A 17169-nucleotide genomic window follows, 5' to 3' on the forward strand; every position below is an offset into this window, starting at 1 on the left:
CTCTGGAAAAACAGAACAGGAGGAGGAGGGGCATTGAGGGGTCTGTGGAAAGGCAAAGAAAATGAGAGAAAAGAGGATTTGTGGATTCCAAAGAACCCTTTGGCAGAGGAACAGAGAGGGAATCAGATGAAAACAAGAATGTGAGGATGGCAGTGGGACGGGGCCAATGATTACAGGATTGTATGGATCAGAAGAGGCTTGAGTGAACAGACAATGAGTAAAAGATGGGTAACATATGGAAACAGAAGAAAGCGAATAGATGGGAGGAATGGAGAATAGAGCTACAAGCTATGAGAGGAGCAGAGAACAACAGAAAAGGTCCAAACTGGCCAAAACACAACATTTCTCTTCATACACCACATCTTTTATTGTATTATTATTATTATTTTCTTAATTTGGCCTAATTTTTCTCTTATCTGTGGACTTTAGCAGAGGCTGGCATGCTTCTGAAACTTGACTACACCATGTTGTAAATATGGTTAGTTGAATGTTATGCTTGGTTAGTCAGCAGACATTTTTCCTCTACGTTGAAAGATCAAGCTGTCTTTGCTAGTCTGGAATTAGCCTGTTTGTCCAGCTGTGCAATAGCAGAACAACAGGTTTTCTGTTCAGCATGTACGGCTCATGCTTAAGGACATTCAACTTAACCCTGCACATTCTAACACTCAAAAAGACAGAGACACGAGGGGGGGAGAGCAGGAGGGAGAATAGCTATGAATGCATACTCCCTTTAGGTACAGTACCATATTTATATGCCCTTTCCCTTTAGCCATACATGGCCTAATCAGTGAGCTAATTAGCACTTTCTGTAGCTGCATCAGCCTCATGTAACTCATTGCATTAACAACTGCCACAGATCAAACCGTCGCCTCTCACGCTTGTGCATCTCATTATACAGTAAGTACACGAAGGCCAGACTTTAACTAGAAATGAAGTGAAGCATTTTCTGCCACAGATGGTGTACAGATAAATACATTCCAACTGTCCGTTCATTATTATTATGAATTCATTGTGGGCATACTTATAAGCCTTGGCTTTTTTCCATCCATTTGAAGTAATCCAGTTAATAGCAGTGGAGCTGTAATGTATGTCCATATCTGTATAATATCTCTATGATCATTATCAGAAATACAGAGGACAAGGAAATGCAAATAAGATGTATCACACGTCCAAAGAAATGTTTTACAAACAAAGCAAATAAAGAAGGACGAGAAAATTCAGGCTGTGAATCAGAAATCTTTTGTTTCCATTGTTGAGTCGGACTAGTTCTGTATTTTTGTAGGTTTTTTACCTTACAATATAAAGCACCTTGAGGCAACAGTTCTTGTGTTTTGGCGCTATATAAATAAACCTGAACGGAGTTGTCATTTTAAAGTTCTATTGTTAGTCTTGTAGTAAGAGAGTAATCATGTCTTTTTAACTACGATGGAGCTACATTTAAATCAAAGTGGTTAATTAGCACTAAAGGTTTGAATGTGTTACTGCCACTGTTTCAGGAAAGCTAGCCACAGTCACGATGAGTGGTTAGCCTCTGCTGTTGTTGATCGGTTGATCTTGAAAAGAGTCACTTTTAGATGTTTATTAATAATTGTACCTGAATTAGGTGACAGACGTATGTAACAATGTTTAAGATCAAAAACTGAAACCATCCAAGGTCACAAATCTTCCCGTGGGTTTGCACTTCCAAAAATATGATCACCCCCTCATCCAGCTTCAAACTCGATACTGCACCTCTTTAAGTCTCCATCCAGATTGTCATTAAAAAACATAACGTCATTTATTAGCGAGGTTATTTGTTTTGTGTTAATTATGTAAGTGATTCTTAAACATTTCTTTTTTTTTTTCTGTCTGCAGAAGAAGCAAAGAACTAAAGAGCTGTCGCAGGTCTTCCACTCTTACAACCCTTATGACCATAAGGTAAGATCTTTCACTGTTTGTCCCTCAATAACTTTCCTCACCAGCGTGAATTGCAGCATTTCTTTTTCAACACTCTATATTGCTTTATTTGCTCATTTAATGTATCTGAACGAGCCGAGCTTTGAGCTTTCAGTGTCATTCGTTGTAGGTCACCATCGCTGCCTTGTATTCAAGGCTGTGATGAATTTTTTGTCTCTCCAAGATCTATGGCTCTTGTTAGAAATCTAGTGAATGAGGACGGCTCAAGTGTTTGTTCCTGATTGCATTGTGAGAGCGAGCGTGTTTGAGAGAGTGAAGTCTGATATAAAGGTAATCATCTCTGTCCATGTGTGGATCCTCCTGTATTTATCTCTGTCTGGGTTCATACGAAGTGCCATCAAACAGTCATGAACTGCACTTATAAGAAGAAAAAGCCTTACGTGTTATAAAATTCTCTTGGATACTTGAGGACATTCGACTAGAAGTCATTGTTGACGGGCTATTGCTGGGGGACAAATTCACAATGTGCTACTAGATGAGTGTCGGCAAGAGTTGAGGCTTTTTTTCACTCTTAAAACTGTTGTTTGTTGTCTGAGCCACAGCCGTACAGCCAATAGTTGTCACTCTGTTCACACAACATCACAGAAACTCTTACTACACTTACTGCTCTGTGTCATGTGACCTTGGCTTTGTGCTGTTAGCACGGAAAAGAAAATCAAATGTTATCAGATTGACATTTCACAGCAGACCAAAAATGACACTATTCAGGCACGTTTATGATGATGAAACCTTTGGATATATATATATATATATATATATATATATATATATATATATATATATATATATATAGAGCCATGTTCTGAAAGGGTCAAACCCAACTCTAATAACCATCTCCCATGAACGAGATCAGTTATATCCAGCTATGTAGCAACACTTTAGCTTAGCTTTTTATTTGTAACAAAGTATTTTTTTCATGTGTTAAGCAGTAATTTTAAAGATTTGGGAGAGTTTTTACTGGTGTAGACACACACCTTTGCAGATGCACACAACCTCAGACAGACATTCAGAAAAATTAGTAGAAAAGAGAATTTTTAGCAAAAGCAGAGAGGATGAATAAGGAGAAGAAGAGAATGCCATTAAAATTTATAAACGTGTTTTTATCTCAATCAGACATGGTTCATAAGCATGCTCTATCTTTAAGTATGATTCTCACGGTGATTGAGAAACCAGATGTGTGACAGTATGCCACTCAGAACTTGGCGTGGTAAGCTGCGGCATCTTGTAAATATCTTTTTACTTTTTTCATTTTCATGTTTTCCTTCTGTTTGTTGAACATGCTGATAAAGTTTAGCTTTATTGAAGAAGTTAAATTCTTACTACTGCATAAAGCCTCATTAAACCCTGGTCCACTTTGGGATAAATCTTTGAATTTAATAACAGGAAATTTAATAACAGGACGCTACACATAAAGAATATCTGTTTCTGAAATTGCCTTTGAAATAAAACTCATATCGTAAAGCTTATGGCTATTTTCTTTTCAGCTCCACATGCTGTCATCTTTTATGAAAATTCAAAGTATACATGGATGCTTATTTATGAAAGAATGAATTAAGGATTAATTAAGCTGTTGAGATAATACAGTAAATTTTACATATTTTTTATTTTTATTTTGCACATTACATTGTGTTTGTTTATACTGTAGAGCACATTTGTAGCACTTTGTAGTGATCTAGAGTGGGATCATGTGTAGTCTATTTGTACACATTTATACATCCACGGAAATCTTAAAGTTCAACTTAACGATTTATTGGTCAAAAATTGGCAAAAAGCCTTAAAACTTAAAACTATGATTTTTACAAGTGTGCTGCGTATTGTCAACGTACAGAAGGTACTGTATAAGTATTTAAAATGTCATGCCACATTTTACCTATGACGTCTCCTTCAAAGATGAATAGCCTGACCTGAAGGTTCAATTCAATTTTATTTATATAGCGCCAAATCACAACAACAGTCGCCTCAAGGCGCTTTTTATTGTAAGGTAGACCCTACAATGATACATACAGAGAACCCCAACAATCATATGACCCCCTATGAGCAAGCACTTTGAGACAGTGGGAAGGAAAAACTCCCTTTTAACAGGAAGAAACCTCTGGCAGAACCAGGCTCAGGGAGGGGCGGGGCCATCTGCTGCGACCGGTTGATTCAATGCAGAGAGGTCTATTAACTCATAGTGAGTGAGAAAGGTGACTGAAGAAGAAATACTCAATGCATCATGGGAATCCCCAAGCAGCCTATGCCTATTGCAGCATAACTAAGGGAGGATTCAGGGTCACCTGATCCAGATCTAACTATATGCTTTAGCAAAAAGGAAAGTTTGAAGCCTAATCTTAAAAGTAGAGCTAGTGTCTGTCTCCTGAATCCAAATTGGAAGCTGGTTCCACAGAAGAGGGGCCTGAAAACTGAAGGCTCGTCTCCAATTCTACCTTTAAATACTCTAACAAGGAACAACAAGTAAGCCTGCAGTGTGAGAGCGAAGTGCTCTAATGGGGTGATATGGTACTACAAGGTCATTAAGATATGATTGGGCCTGATTATTTATTATTAACGTTAAAGTGATAGTAATGATATTTAGAGCATTGCTTGTATTGACAATATATAACCATACAGGGAAGGATATATGGAGATATTATTACAGTAATCATCATTTAAATTCATTACAGTTTGAATACATGTACAGTGTACCTGAATAAGTATAATCATTTTTGGAAAAGAGAAATTAAGATTAAATGAATGCTCACACGTACTTTAGCCAAATATAAATAAAAAATAATTGTACTCAAAATTTTCTCAGGTACGTTAAAAATGGTTTTGATGGGGGAAATATGTAAAAGGCTGCACTTTAAGCTTGTTTTCACTGCACCGCAAACGTCTTATTCCCTTAACAGTAAAGGTGAAGGTTTTCCTTTAGATTGACAAAAAATATTCCAGCTTGTAGAGTGTTTTTAACACTCTACAAATCAGCTCATGGTATATAAATGTTACCGTTGGTCTTGTTCCTTTTCTAAGATTGTGGAGATGTGTGAATAGATCCCTTTAGATTAAATGTCTGGATGGCCGTGAGATGTGATTTAATGATAGCAAATGTAATGTCAAGCATGCATTCTCCCACAGCAGGCAGAGGTTTTCCTGTCCTTGCCCGTGTTCGTATACTGTGTAAATGTTGAAGCAAATCAGCGTGTATTAAGCCCATATAGCCCTTAGACAAAAATAAATGAAGGCTGATAATGTCCCTCATTTTCCATGATTCCCTTGGGCGTCTGCTAGCTCAGCTTATGGTTTATTTAAGGATATCATGTGTTTACTAACACATCCTATGTCTGTGCGTCTCTGTGCGTGTTTGTGCGCGAGGCTGAGGGAGCGATAACGAGCGAGTCAGCGTTTAGATTTAGAGAGAGGGGAGAAATAGTCGTTTCTGAAGCCATTATTGTTTTTTTGCATCTGCCTGTTGTGATGAAAAGGTCATTAATAAAGACTGAGTTGGGGAGAGGGTTGTGAGTTAGTCGAGGCTTTATTGTAGCTTCAGGGTACCAACCCGATGAAACAATGTTTTTAAATGAACTAATTGTTGTTTTTGTACAGAGCTTGTTTCTTAATCTATCTTCAATAATTCTGAATGACAAACTGAGTAAGTGGCTCGCTAAAATAAAAACCATAAAAGGTTTTTAGAAAGCATACGTGTTTTCTGTCTTTTTCTTTTTGTTTTCACTTTGACATTACAAGTTAAACTATTGCAGTCTGTGCACGGTAAATGGTGTTAAACCCCCCCCCCCCCCCGATATCTGCCTCTAGAGAAAATTATGTTAATATAAATATAAATAATCACCTAGTTTAAAAAATATAAATGTATGAATATATATAAGTCATAGTGAGTGATTGGAGCGCTCCACTTTCAAACAGTTAGTATACATTACTTATAGACAATTGCACTGTTCTGTTGTATTTATGTTTAAAATACCTTCTTGTGTCGTGTGTGTGTGTGTGTGTGTGTGTGTGTGTGTGTGTGTGTTTACAATGATTAATGTGAGGTATCCCTTAGCCAGATGGTGCTGAACAAGGCCCATCCATCAGCAATGAAAAGAGCAGTGGGCAGAAAGCTGGCAGAGCACTTTGTCTGGGGCCAGTGCCCCCATCGGACACACTCACATACAGACTCTCTTAGGCTTTGACAGTGTAACCTATTAAGCCGTGTTGGATCCTTGTGTTATTGTTTTGGGGCTTTTTTCTTCTTTTTTTGCAGGATTGCAGGTTCTTGTTTGTTTTTGTTTTTTGTTGTTTTTTACTGCCTTCAACTTAAAAAAAAAAAATCAAAACAAACAAACTTCTAGGGTGGAGGCTTGTTTCTGTTTTTTCTATCAATGCCAAACTTCTTTTCTCTAGCATGCAGTAGAGGGGCAGTATACTACTGTAGGGTTTTCGAATGCAGAGAATTTTTGCTAAAAGATATAAATGCTGAGCTTTTCAAAAGTAAGGACAGGAAGATATTCTGTGAATGGTGACACCAAGGTGAAAATGAAAACTGTGCTTTGGTCTGGTGGTTGATATTTGAAATTCTTTGTGGATGTTGACATTCTGATTGGACGTTGCACTCATATTAAAATTGTCATTCTGTGGTGACACACAGAGAATCCTGTGAATGAAATGAGAGGATGATACAGAGAAATGACAGACTAATTATAGACAGACATTAAAAAGAAAATTAATAACATATCTCTTTGTGTAATTGTTTGAGGAACAAACACCAATATGACCTCCACTATTAACCAATAAGTATCTTTTACAGTGAAAACAATTAAAACAACCTGTTCATAGCTCAAGTTATTAAGATACTTGGAGTTTTTCTTATGCGTATCGCATAGTCAGTGGTGATGCACAGTAATACTAGCATCCTTGCTATTGTTTGCCAAGAACCACCAAGTTATATTTCTCTGTATAAATGTGTAGTTAAAGTGTGTAATTGCACTTTTCTCATTCAGACTTTGCTGCATCACCGTGTCATCACTTGCAAAGTTTTGCTCCCTGAAGGATTTGCCCTTCCAGGTTGAGGTTGTGGAGTCCCCATCATGATTAGGTCATTGTCAGCAATGTGTGCGTCCACACATTCAGCTGACTCGAGTTAACAAAGCACCTCTCTCTTCTCCCCCACGCACTGTCACAGTCTCCTGAGAACACACACAGACAGACACACATACACTCTCCATGCTGTGTTCATAGGCCTGAATGACAGGGGTGACAGTTTTCCCCGCGGCAAGAGAGGAGGGCAAGCTGTCAATATGGTCCGGTGCACCTGCCCAGCCTCATAAGAAACACACACAAAGGGAGCGAAACAGAAATAGGGAATATAGTAATAAAAAGGGAGTTAGACACGGCTGAATAATAGGCTCATAATGAAGGCCCAAACAGGGAATAAAGGCATGTGTAGAAAATAAAACACTTAATTACACATTAATAAACTCCCCCTTTGGATATTCTGAACTACTGCTTTGTTTAGGAGTTTACAGAGTTATCTATCATTGGGAAATAAAAGGAAAAATTCTAATTAGTCTAGCAGCTCTCTACAAAACTGTTCTTTTTTTCCCGCCTGTTACTAAACCAAACAATTAGCATTTTCTTTTTTCCCCCTTTTGCCATTTTTAATTGCTGTTATTTTCTTTAAAATGAGTTTTTAAGCTGCTGTTGTTTTGCATTGTTGTGAAATGTTAACCTCTATCTTTGTTAAACTTGACTTTGGCTTGCCGTGCTTCCGTTTTTTTTTCTTTTGCTGTTAATTAACTGACTATTCAGGACAAGACAAGGAGGAAGTGGAGAAATGAAACACTAGTACTGGTTATGGTAATTTATTTTCTTGCCATGTTCGCTTAACTTGTCTATTCATCCATCGGTTTTTGCTTTTCTGTGAAAGACCCGTTTTGCTCTGTGCGGCTTTTTTTTTTAAGTACTTAGACTTTTTTGTTACTAGCATACAAAAGCAGTTGATTCTGTTTCATTTAGTTTTATGTTGATAAATTAAACTCTTTTCCAACTGATTTTCTATTTATGATGATAATTATTAATTTCCATTGGCATGGCTTGCAGTGTCCAAGCCTGAAGCTGTCACATCACATCATGAGTGTGGCCTGGAGCATACTTACTCACTGGGTTGCACATCAGGGCTCACACTTTCAATGCAAAGTTTTACTGTTGCATGTTGTAGATTGTTCTTTTGGGCAGTGGATCAGACTAACTGTGCAACTTTGTTACACTTCTTGATGCTTTTCTGTAGTAATTACCCATATGGAAAAGAAATAGTAAAAACTTATATGATTTACTCATGAAAGTGGCCACTTTCTCATTACTTTCATATATTGTTTTAGTAAGTATCCAAAATATACATGTTTCATTATATAATTTTTCAAGGGATCTTATATCTGTTTTCACTCCTGTATGCTTTTCATACAAGTTTCACACAAGACAGATACAAACTTTATAAGATTTATATATATCTTTTCCATATGGGTAATGTAATGGATGCTCAGTTACCCACTGAACATAAAAATAAAATCTTTGTGACAAACCTGAGGGGGCTTTAGGTAGGCTAAGGCAGCGGTCCCCAACCCCCGGTCCGTGAGTCGTTTGGTACCGGGCCACAAGAGTTAAGACTCGAGTGTGAAATGTATGGTTTTCAGGGTTTTTATTGTTATTTTTTAAAATCATTTTTATTGTTAACTCTGTTTTTTCCCGTGTGTTATGAATAAATCTTGTTTTTGGTACTGGTTTTATTTTGTTGTACTTAAACGCGGCACCTTAAAGGCTGGTCCGTGAAAATATTGTTGGACATAAACTGGTCCGGAAAAAAGGTTGGGGGCCGCTGGCCTAAGGTACATAACATATTAGGTCCGTATGATGTGATGAAAGTCTCTGAGGGGAGATGGCTTAATATCAAATCAGCAATCTGGAAGTTTTTGCTTGTTTGGCTGTGCAATGGCAGTAATCCTGCCTCACTGGCTCAATTTCTGACTACCCTTGTTTAAACAGGGTACCTGTAAATGTTTTGGCCTTTCAAAATAAAATTCCCTCAGTTGACCAAAATGACAATTTCCCACCTGTTTCTTGATATTTATCTAGCTTTATTTTGGATAATTGACATTTTGCTCCCAATACTTCCTGCAGCCTCCATTATATATACTGAATAAATATCTTCATTACAGAGACATTGAATTCAGTCCCTTTGCTACAAGTGTATAAAATCACCTACTTTGCATGAAGCGTGGCTTTAAAAACAATTGTGAAAGAATTGTTTTTTCTTTTTTTCACTGAATTTGAGCATGGTGCTGTAATAGGATGTCATCATTGCAACAGCTCAGTTTGTGAAGTTTCTTCCATGGTAGACATTTCACAATCAACTGTGAGTTGTATTATTGCAAAGTGGAGTTGTATCAGAAGTAGCAGAGTATGAAAGGTTACAGAGTGGGGTCGCTGAGTGCTGAGGTACAAAGTTGCCAACACTCTGTTCCTCACAGGAAGAATCCAATGAATCCAAACCTCACATTGAAATGCTGTCATGTTCCATCTAAGCCACTAACTAAAGCAAAGATGGATAATTGTTAGCACAGAGACCAAGATACCTGGATCTTATGCTGTACGAATTTTATGTGTGTTTTAAGGTTATTTAATGCACTTCTCCCACTTAAATCCCAGCTTATCACAGTACTGCACAGTCAGAGTCAGATACACTTCATCAGAACATCGGAAAAACTCGGCCCTTCTCTATAATTAATTCTCTTTGCCTGTATACATTGCATACTGCACAAGCGCTTTTGTCAGCCACTTTATCTTGTAGTTTCACAGGCCTTTGGAAAGCTTATCTTCCATTGTAAATTGCATGTTAACACAGTTTGAAATCTTGCATTTGCTTATTGATTCTACTTGGCTTTTATCTTGTCCACTGTATGTTTACAGAGTATCTATTTGTCCAACATGACTTACTTCGGCAGTCGCTATAAGCAGTGCAGACATAAATGTTTAAATCTTAAAGGTTTTGAATTAGCAGTATGCAAAATGAGTTTTCCTCCTGTGGCTTCAACACGTTCAAAGCGTGCCTGTCTTTACAGAACAAAAGGAAAAAGTCAGTTTTGTTACCACATTTTGTCCAAGACAATGTTGTTGAAACTAAAATGATCTTTATTCAGTTGAGTTAGGATCGCTTTATTTGGCTTTGTTCTGGGAGAGCGCACCACCCACCATTTCATCTGCAAGAGATCCCTGTTGTTAGTCAGGATACATCTTTAAACTTTTATTTCAGCCTTTTAAAAATTCCTCTGGTATTTCATTAAAAGTTTACAGTTAACGCTAAATTAGCATTTTTAGTATAACTCCAATTAGATGTGATTATATATTTACACACAGACTCTTGGTCAGCACAAAGTTCTCTCTGTAAAGAAAAAAACCCATCTGTGTTTATCTCATATTGCCTTTTATGCAGCTCCTCAGTGGGCATGCTGCCTCCACTGACCAAATACATAATTTGTATTCAGAACCATCTGAACTCTGAACAGTTTGTTGACAGACATGCCTGAATTTGTGTCAAATCTCTTTATTTGCCTGGTCATTAAGTCCTTTGCGTATTGTTTTTGTTTGATCTATTTATTTAATCTATGTTCTTGTAAATTTACTGATAGGGAGAGATGTTAGCAACATATCTTAGAGTAGGAGGATCTTAGAGTACCTGAAGAATACTGACTTTACACTCAAGACAACAGTTTTCCCAGTTGGAATATAGACATGCTGCTCACATGGGCCTGCAAATGAGCTGTGTGTATAGCACCAAATGTAGGATCACTGCTGTAAAGTCCTTATTCTCATAACTGACTTCCAGAAACTGGGGCACAGTAGGGGGGATAAGTGATACATTAACTGTCTGCAGGCATTGTGTGGGTGTGTGACTGTGTGTGTCTGTGTAAGCAAGCAAGCCAGATTTTTAGAATTTAAATGAAGGCAGTTAAAAATAGTGATGCAAGTCTGCCTTATGTTCTTTGTACGGGTTCGGGTGGCAAGGATTATTCCCAAGTTGTCATATCTGACATGTTTGTGTGACGTATAAAATATTTATTTTTTCATGTAAAAGTCAGTCAGTAGATTATAACCATGTGAGATTGTTGTTCTCAGAAATTTCCTGTATGTTTGATGGGATCATTCATTAGAGCTCATTTGTGGTTAACCCATGTCATCATGCTGTGGGAGTCTGTTTTATGTTTGTTTTTTTTTTTTGTTTTTTTTTTAAACTAGATGCTTCCTTCTACACCCTAATCTTGTTGCCGTTTCTTTTCCTGACTACATATTAACAAATGACTTTCATATTCAGAAACATTTGCTATAAGGATGTAATCAATAAGCAACAGAGAATTAAGGTATTTCCTCTCCTCTCTCACTTCAGAATATTTCAGTGATCGAATGCTAATAATCCAGATTTATGTGTATACTGTACCATGTAGGTCCAAATATAAAACTGTTGTCACATACCCTGCAGCTGATCCATGTCTCTGTGAGAAATCCCTTTCATTTAATGACAGACAAGGGGTATGATAAATGTTATATGCATACCAACCATATAATAATCAATTGCTTGATTTTTCATTTCATGTTAAGGCTCGAGACATTTTGCCACTACAAAAGCTTGCAACTGAAGTTGATTCATTATTGCAGAATTTTGTTTATTTTGGTTGGAATGTTTCAATAGCAGCACATAATTCTGTCCATATTTTGTTGATCATTGCGTTTATAGTACACACTCTTCGTATAGGTCATAACGATGTGGTCAACCCGCCATCATTAGTCTCGGCTCTTTTGAAACACGCTGGACAGCTTGGGACAATGAAGGAATGAATCAATTAAAGATAAAGGGGAGAAAAGAGCCGGAGCTTCCACATATTGAAGAGGAGAAAACGAGACAAAAAGAACAAAAACACCTCAGAAAGAACAATGGGCTGAATATTTATGGGACTGAACGGAAGAAAAGAAACACAAAGACAATGTTCAACAGCTTTGACACTTATTCTTGAGGTGGCCCTCGGTTTAATTTTTCTTCATAATATTTGGTGGAGTTGTCTCTCAATGTGTTGCGCATAGATTAGTGTGTTTGCTTGTTGTGCTGAAGGCCTGTTAATTGGGTGTTTGGGGCTAATAAATAGCCGTAATTAACAGGCATGGGCGAGGCAGGGGTGTTAAAGCTTTGGCAACCAGATGCAGGAGAACAATGAACTACAGTATGGTGAAATTCACCTGAAAGTATCACTCGTTTAGATTAAAGGAGCATTGACAGAAGTGGCTTTGGAACCAAGAAGGTAGGTTTCTCTGTCACCAGTGAGACATTTGTTGTGATACTAACAGCGATAAATCGGAAGTATTACCTGGTATTGTCACCCCAACGCCTTAACAGTTTCATGTGAATCTTAAATATATATTGCGCTATATGCTGTAGTGTGTGTGTGAAAAGTGTAAGGTGGATCACACATTTAATGTATGTTGTTAAAGACGTGTAGTCTCTGTGTTGCAATGACAGTGTGTTGAAAAGCCAAAGGATACTGTGCGTTTGTAGTTCGGCTGAAAACTGATTGCAAACCCCACCTTTGTCATCTTTAGTCATCATTCTGTCATCTTCATTCTGCTCCTGATCTGGTCTTATGTTCTTTGACCTGGACGGCTGCTTGTCTTTTTGTGTATGTTGATATATGAGCCCAGGCTTGTTGAAGTGAGGTATAGTTGTTTGAAGTCCTGCCAGTTCAAGAAAATGAACTTTAAGCCCATTAAAGAGCAGAAAAGCATCAGGGATTTTCTCTTTCTCTCGACTGCATCAGCTATTTATTTTCACCCATGGTTTTATTTCATGCCTGCGAAGAAGCAAATAGAAAGCTGAATGGGAGCAGGTGAGGTTCAAATGCACTTTATTTGTCTGGTTTTTTTTTTTGGGGGGGGGGGGGGGTTGTGGGCTTTCAGGGACACGAGTAATAGACCTGAGGTTATTGTGATTTTCATGAAGTTAATAACAGGCCTGTGTCCTGATCTGATTACTTTTAATTGACGCTTTAGAAAGCCAAAGGATGCAAGAAGTGGTGTTTCAGAAAGCATACAGTGGCTTGACCTGTGGTAGTTCAGGGTTGAGCTTTATCAACACATGTATTATATGGCTTTGAGGCATTGTATCACTTGTAGGGTATTAGTCAACCTTGTAAGTATTAATGGTGAAATATATAAACACTTCAGTCTAGAAATGTCACAATACCACAATACCATGTCTTTTCCATTAGCATCACTCTGTTATCACTCTGCGATCATGCTAAATTTGATACCAAACTCACAAAATTGATCAAATGAATTTTTCTCAATAAATTCATCATAGCACATGTAATAAAAATAATATTTTAAGAATTATATATTCACTTAGATATTGTATTATTGCCAATAAGTTGCAGTCTGATGATGTGGCTGACACTTTATGTGTTATGTGCTCTTCACATAGACCCATGGGACACACTTTAACACACTGGAACCCTCGAGCATTGTTGTGTTTGGGTATTTATACATATGGGTTTTGATCCCTAAAATGAAAACAAAAAGCTAGTAAACATAAGGAAACAGCAAGTGAAATGAAAGATTAAGTAAACCAAAATTAGCTTATGCCAAATCAAGAGTTAGAACGCAACTTGTAAATATGACATTTTAACATGTTTATGCTATAGACAAACTACATATCATCACATTAATTTGCAGATTTTTATAAACAATTAGATTCAGCTTTAGAATAACCATGTAGATGCTCTATAAACCAATTTGCAACCAGTTATTAAACATTAATGATCATTCATTGCTTAACAGGAAGGAACTACATTAAAAAAATGAATTTTGAGGTAAATTACAGTAAATCATCAACTAAATTTAAATTAACGATCAACTTACATTTATTAATAATGGTTACTGGAAGTATTATCTGATGTCTAAAGGGGACATTTTCATTCTATAAGCTGCACTTAATTTACATCTTTAGTGATTTAGCATAGATTTAATTTTTGGATCTGTGATATGGTTTTAACTTTTATACATATTTCACTAAAAGAAACAGCTTGAACTAAGGTTTCAAGCTGTGTCTCTTTCTTATTTTGGTCTCCTTCTCTACCATTTATCTCTGAGTCAGACAGATTTCTGTCACACCATTAAAATAAGTATTTTTTTTTTTTTTTTATTTGAAAGGAAGGAGCAGTACCCTGAGGGCTTGTCAGCCGACTTGATGACATGAAGCTTCTGTTGAAAGAAAGCAGGGAAGATCAAATGCTTAATGGCCACCTGTGAATATGTGTCTGTGCCTGTTTCCGTTATTAAACACAGACTCGTATTTGAAGTCTTTTCAAGTGATGGATTGAATCTTTAGCACATAATGGAACTTCACTGTGCTTTGCTGGTGGAATCAAAATGAGGAATTTAACTTAAAAAGTTATATAATAAAACAGAAGAATGGAATAGCTACAGCTAAACGCTACAGTGCTATAGTATTCACCATATATACACCATTTGACCCAATCCCTGTATGGGTTTAGCCCCAAAATTGCTTTGGAATATGATATAGGGTGAAACACACACACACAAATATATATTAAATACAAACTAGAAACCAAGGATAAAGTCAGTAGTTGACACAGACCTGTTAAAAGCACATATGCCGAGAATGGCGACAAATAAAAACAAAAAAGGGGATGAGACATTAAAAGCAGGGCAGACCTGTTCGAGTCATCTCTTCTGATGCAGAAGTAAAGCCAGCCTTGAGCGGAGTCTTTTCCAGGAACTGCAGCATAAACAAATTAAGCACCCCTCTAGCTTTTGTTTTTCTGTGCAAGTAGGGAGATATACTGTATGTGCATAGTCTTGAATATGTGCTGTTTTAGGCCATGTGGGCTTCAGTTTTGTGTGTGACTTAGCATGTGTAAGTGATGTTTGTTTTTCTGATATGGCTATAACAGCCTCAGCGGTCTTTCTCGCTCTCTCACTGGGTGTGTGTGTGTGTGTGTATGCAAATGCCAGATTGTAATAAAATTGTGTATTTTTCATCAGTACAGCACAGGTAGTAGCAATAAGGCCTCAAGCTATGGCTGAGCATTGGCAAAATCAGTGTATTTAATTCCCAACAGGCAAAAACAGGAGATATAGACTATAGCTTAATGCTATGTCCTCAGGGTAACTGATGTATTTTGGTGTTTGGTGTTTGAGATTTCAGGAAATCTCATAGGGACACAGGCTATTTTTTACTAACTGTGGTGTAAACTCTTAGCTCTGTTGTTTTATATATATCTTTATTTCTATGAATAGATGGATATAGATCAGGGGCGATTTTAGCCCATTTTTGGGGGTGCTTCAGGACCCCCAAAATGAATCAAAGCACCCCCAAAGATTTCTTACTTTTTGACTTTTTTTTGACAATATTTGCTGTTTGTGTGACACACTACTAAAAATATAAAAAGCATACAGTACTTGGTTGAGACGTAACATTTTAACAACAAAAGTATAGATAACCCCCCCTCCTTCCCAAAATGGTTTGTTCCAGCTCTCCCCTGCTCTGGCTCTAGCGCCCTTTCTGCCAGAGCGATGGTGGCTGAGACGCAGCTGAGCGGAGGTGTAAGTGCCTGGCTTAAAACAGGACATGTTGGATGCATTTAACCTTCAGTTACTCTTATATAGTTAGGTAGGAGTCAGAACATGTTTCTTTTTAGCTGAAAAACATTACACCCAGGCAATGTTCCCTCTAAGCTGCGCACGTGCGCAATTGCGCACTGCTGGCACGCTCTCTGCGCACAGAAAATCTGCGTTGCGCACAAAAAAAAAAATCTAACCTGAATTGAAATTAAAATTAATACTTTAACAATTCTGTTTTGCAGTGTTAGTCAGTAAGTGACTGGCTGCTCCCGTATGGAATTAGAACGATGCCACCTTATCCCATAGTCCAGCCAATAATGCGATTCACATTCGTATATACGCAGCTAATCAACGTCGTTGACAGGCTACGACAGCGTCCTTATGTGCCGACAGCGGTGTTTTAGCTAGCAAAGCAGCGTGGCTGATGTGGAGTGAAGCAAAGTTAATGACAACGTGTACAACCATTGGAGATGTGAGCAGGAAAGATGGAACAATGGACAGAAAAAGTGTGGACTTTATACCAGTTTTGATTTTGTGTTGATAGGCCACGTAAAACCAGAGTTATGATAAAAATATCTGCAATGTTTGGTTTTCTTCCTGAATACTATCGTTGTTTATATTTACTGCGGGAAGAAACGGTAAAAACAGCGTTTTATAAGGAAAACACTCGAAAGCGCTTTCCGCCTGTGAGCAAAAACAAAACCAAAAAAAACCACACCCTTTTCTATTCGTCGAAAAAAGTGCCATGTCAACCAATCAAAAAATGATATGGCAACGTGGCATCTAGTTGTTAAGAAACGGGGGGAAGTTTTAGGAGTGACGGCGGTGTTTTGAGATGTGAGAGATTTGAGACGTTTAGCGCAAATCTTGTGTAGTTAGTGTGTAGTGTAGTCAATAGTTTTGTGTGTGTCAGAACAATGAGGCGACTGCTGAATGTTACAGGTGTTACAGGAGTGATACATCTCCTGTTGTCAGGCCTGCAGGTATCAGGCTGTTGTTCTCCTTTATCTCATAGTGGACAGAAATTATTTTTTGGAGTGGCACAAATAGTTTGTGTGGCATCAAATTTGATGCAGAACACCTGATTGTTCTGTAAATAGCTTGAAATGTCTGTTTAAAAGCGCATTGGCTGCATTAAAAAAAGTAATGCAGCCAATGGCAGCTGCAAAGTTTTTTGCAGCTGCCATTGGCTGCATTACTTTTTTTACCACATACTTTTTTTACCACGTGCTGCATTACCACATACTCATAATACAAGTCAGAGATTTTTATATATATATTAGGGGTGCAACGATATTCGTATCGATATTGAACCGTTCGATACAGTGCTTTCGGTTTGGTACGCATATGTATCGAACAATACAACATTTGTAATTTATTTTATCAACTTTCCTTCTGACGATGCTGTCTGTGTTGAGCGCTCAGTGAATCTGTGTTCGACTACTCCGCCTAGGCTGCACTGTCCAGCGCAGATCCACTGAGCGCTCAACACAGACAGCATAGTCAGAAGGAAGAGCGCAGGGCAAGCTAGCGAGACAGAAGTTAAGCTCTCCTTGC

The 17169-nt window shown here is 37.7% G+C and overlaps 1 protein-coding gene across 4 annotated transcripts in view; it reads left to right on the top strand.

Moving 5' to 3' along the window:
* Positions 1 to 17169, top strand: part of cdkal1 (CDK5 regulatory subunit associated protein 1-like 1) — a 281165-nt gene that overhangs the window by 220846 nt on the left and 43150 nt on the right. For all 4 annotated transcript variants that reach the window (XM_085473177.1, XM_085473178.1, XM_085473180.1 and 1 more), the window contains one exon: positions 1855 to 1917. In XM_085473177.1, coding sequence (XP_085329303.1) covers positions 1855 to 1917 — 63 coding nt within the window. The remainder of the gene's footprint in view (positions 1 to 1854; positions 1918 to 17169) is intronic.

Source organism: Copadichromis virginalis, linkage group LG11 (genome assembly GCF_057382275.1).
Source record: "Copadichromis virginalis isolate Kocher_CV1m ecotype Utaka linkage group LG11, C_Virginalis_male_GT1.1, whole genome shotgun sequence".
Lineage (NCBI taxonomy): Eukaryota > Metazoa > Chordata > Actinopteri > Cichliformes > Cichlidae > Copadichromis > Copadichromis virginalis.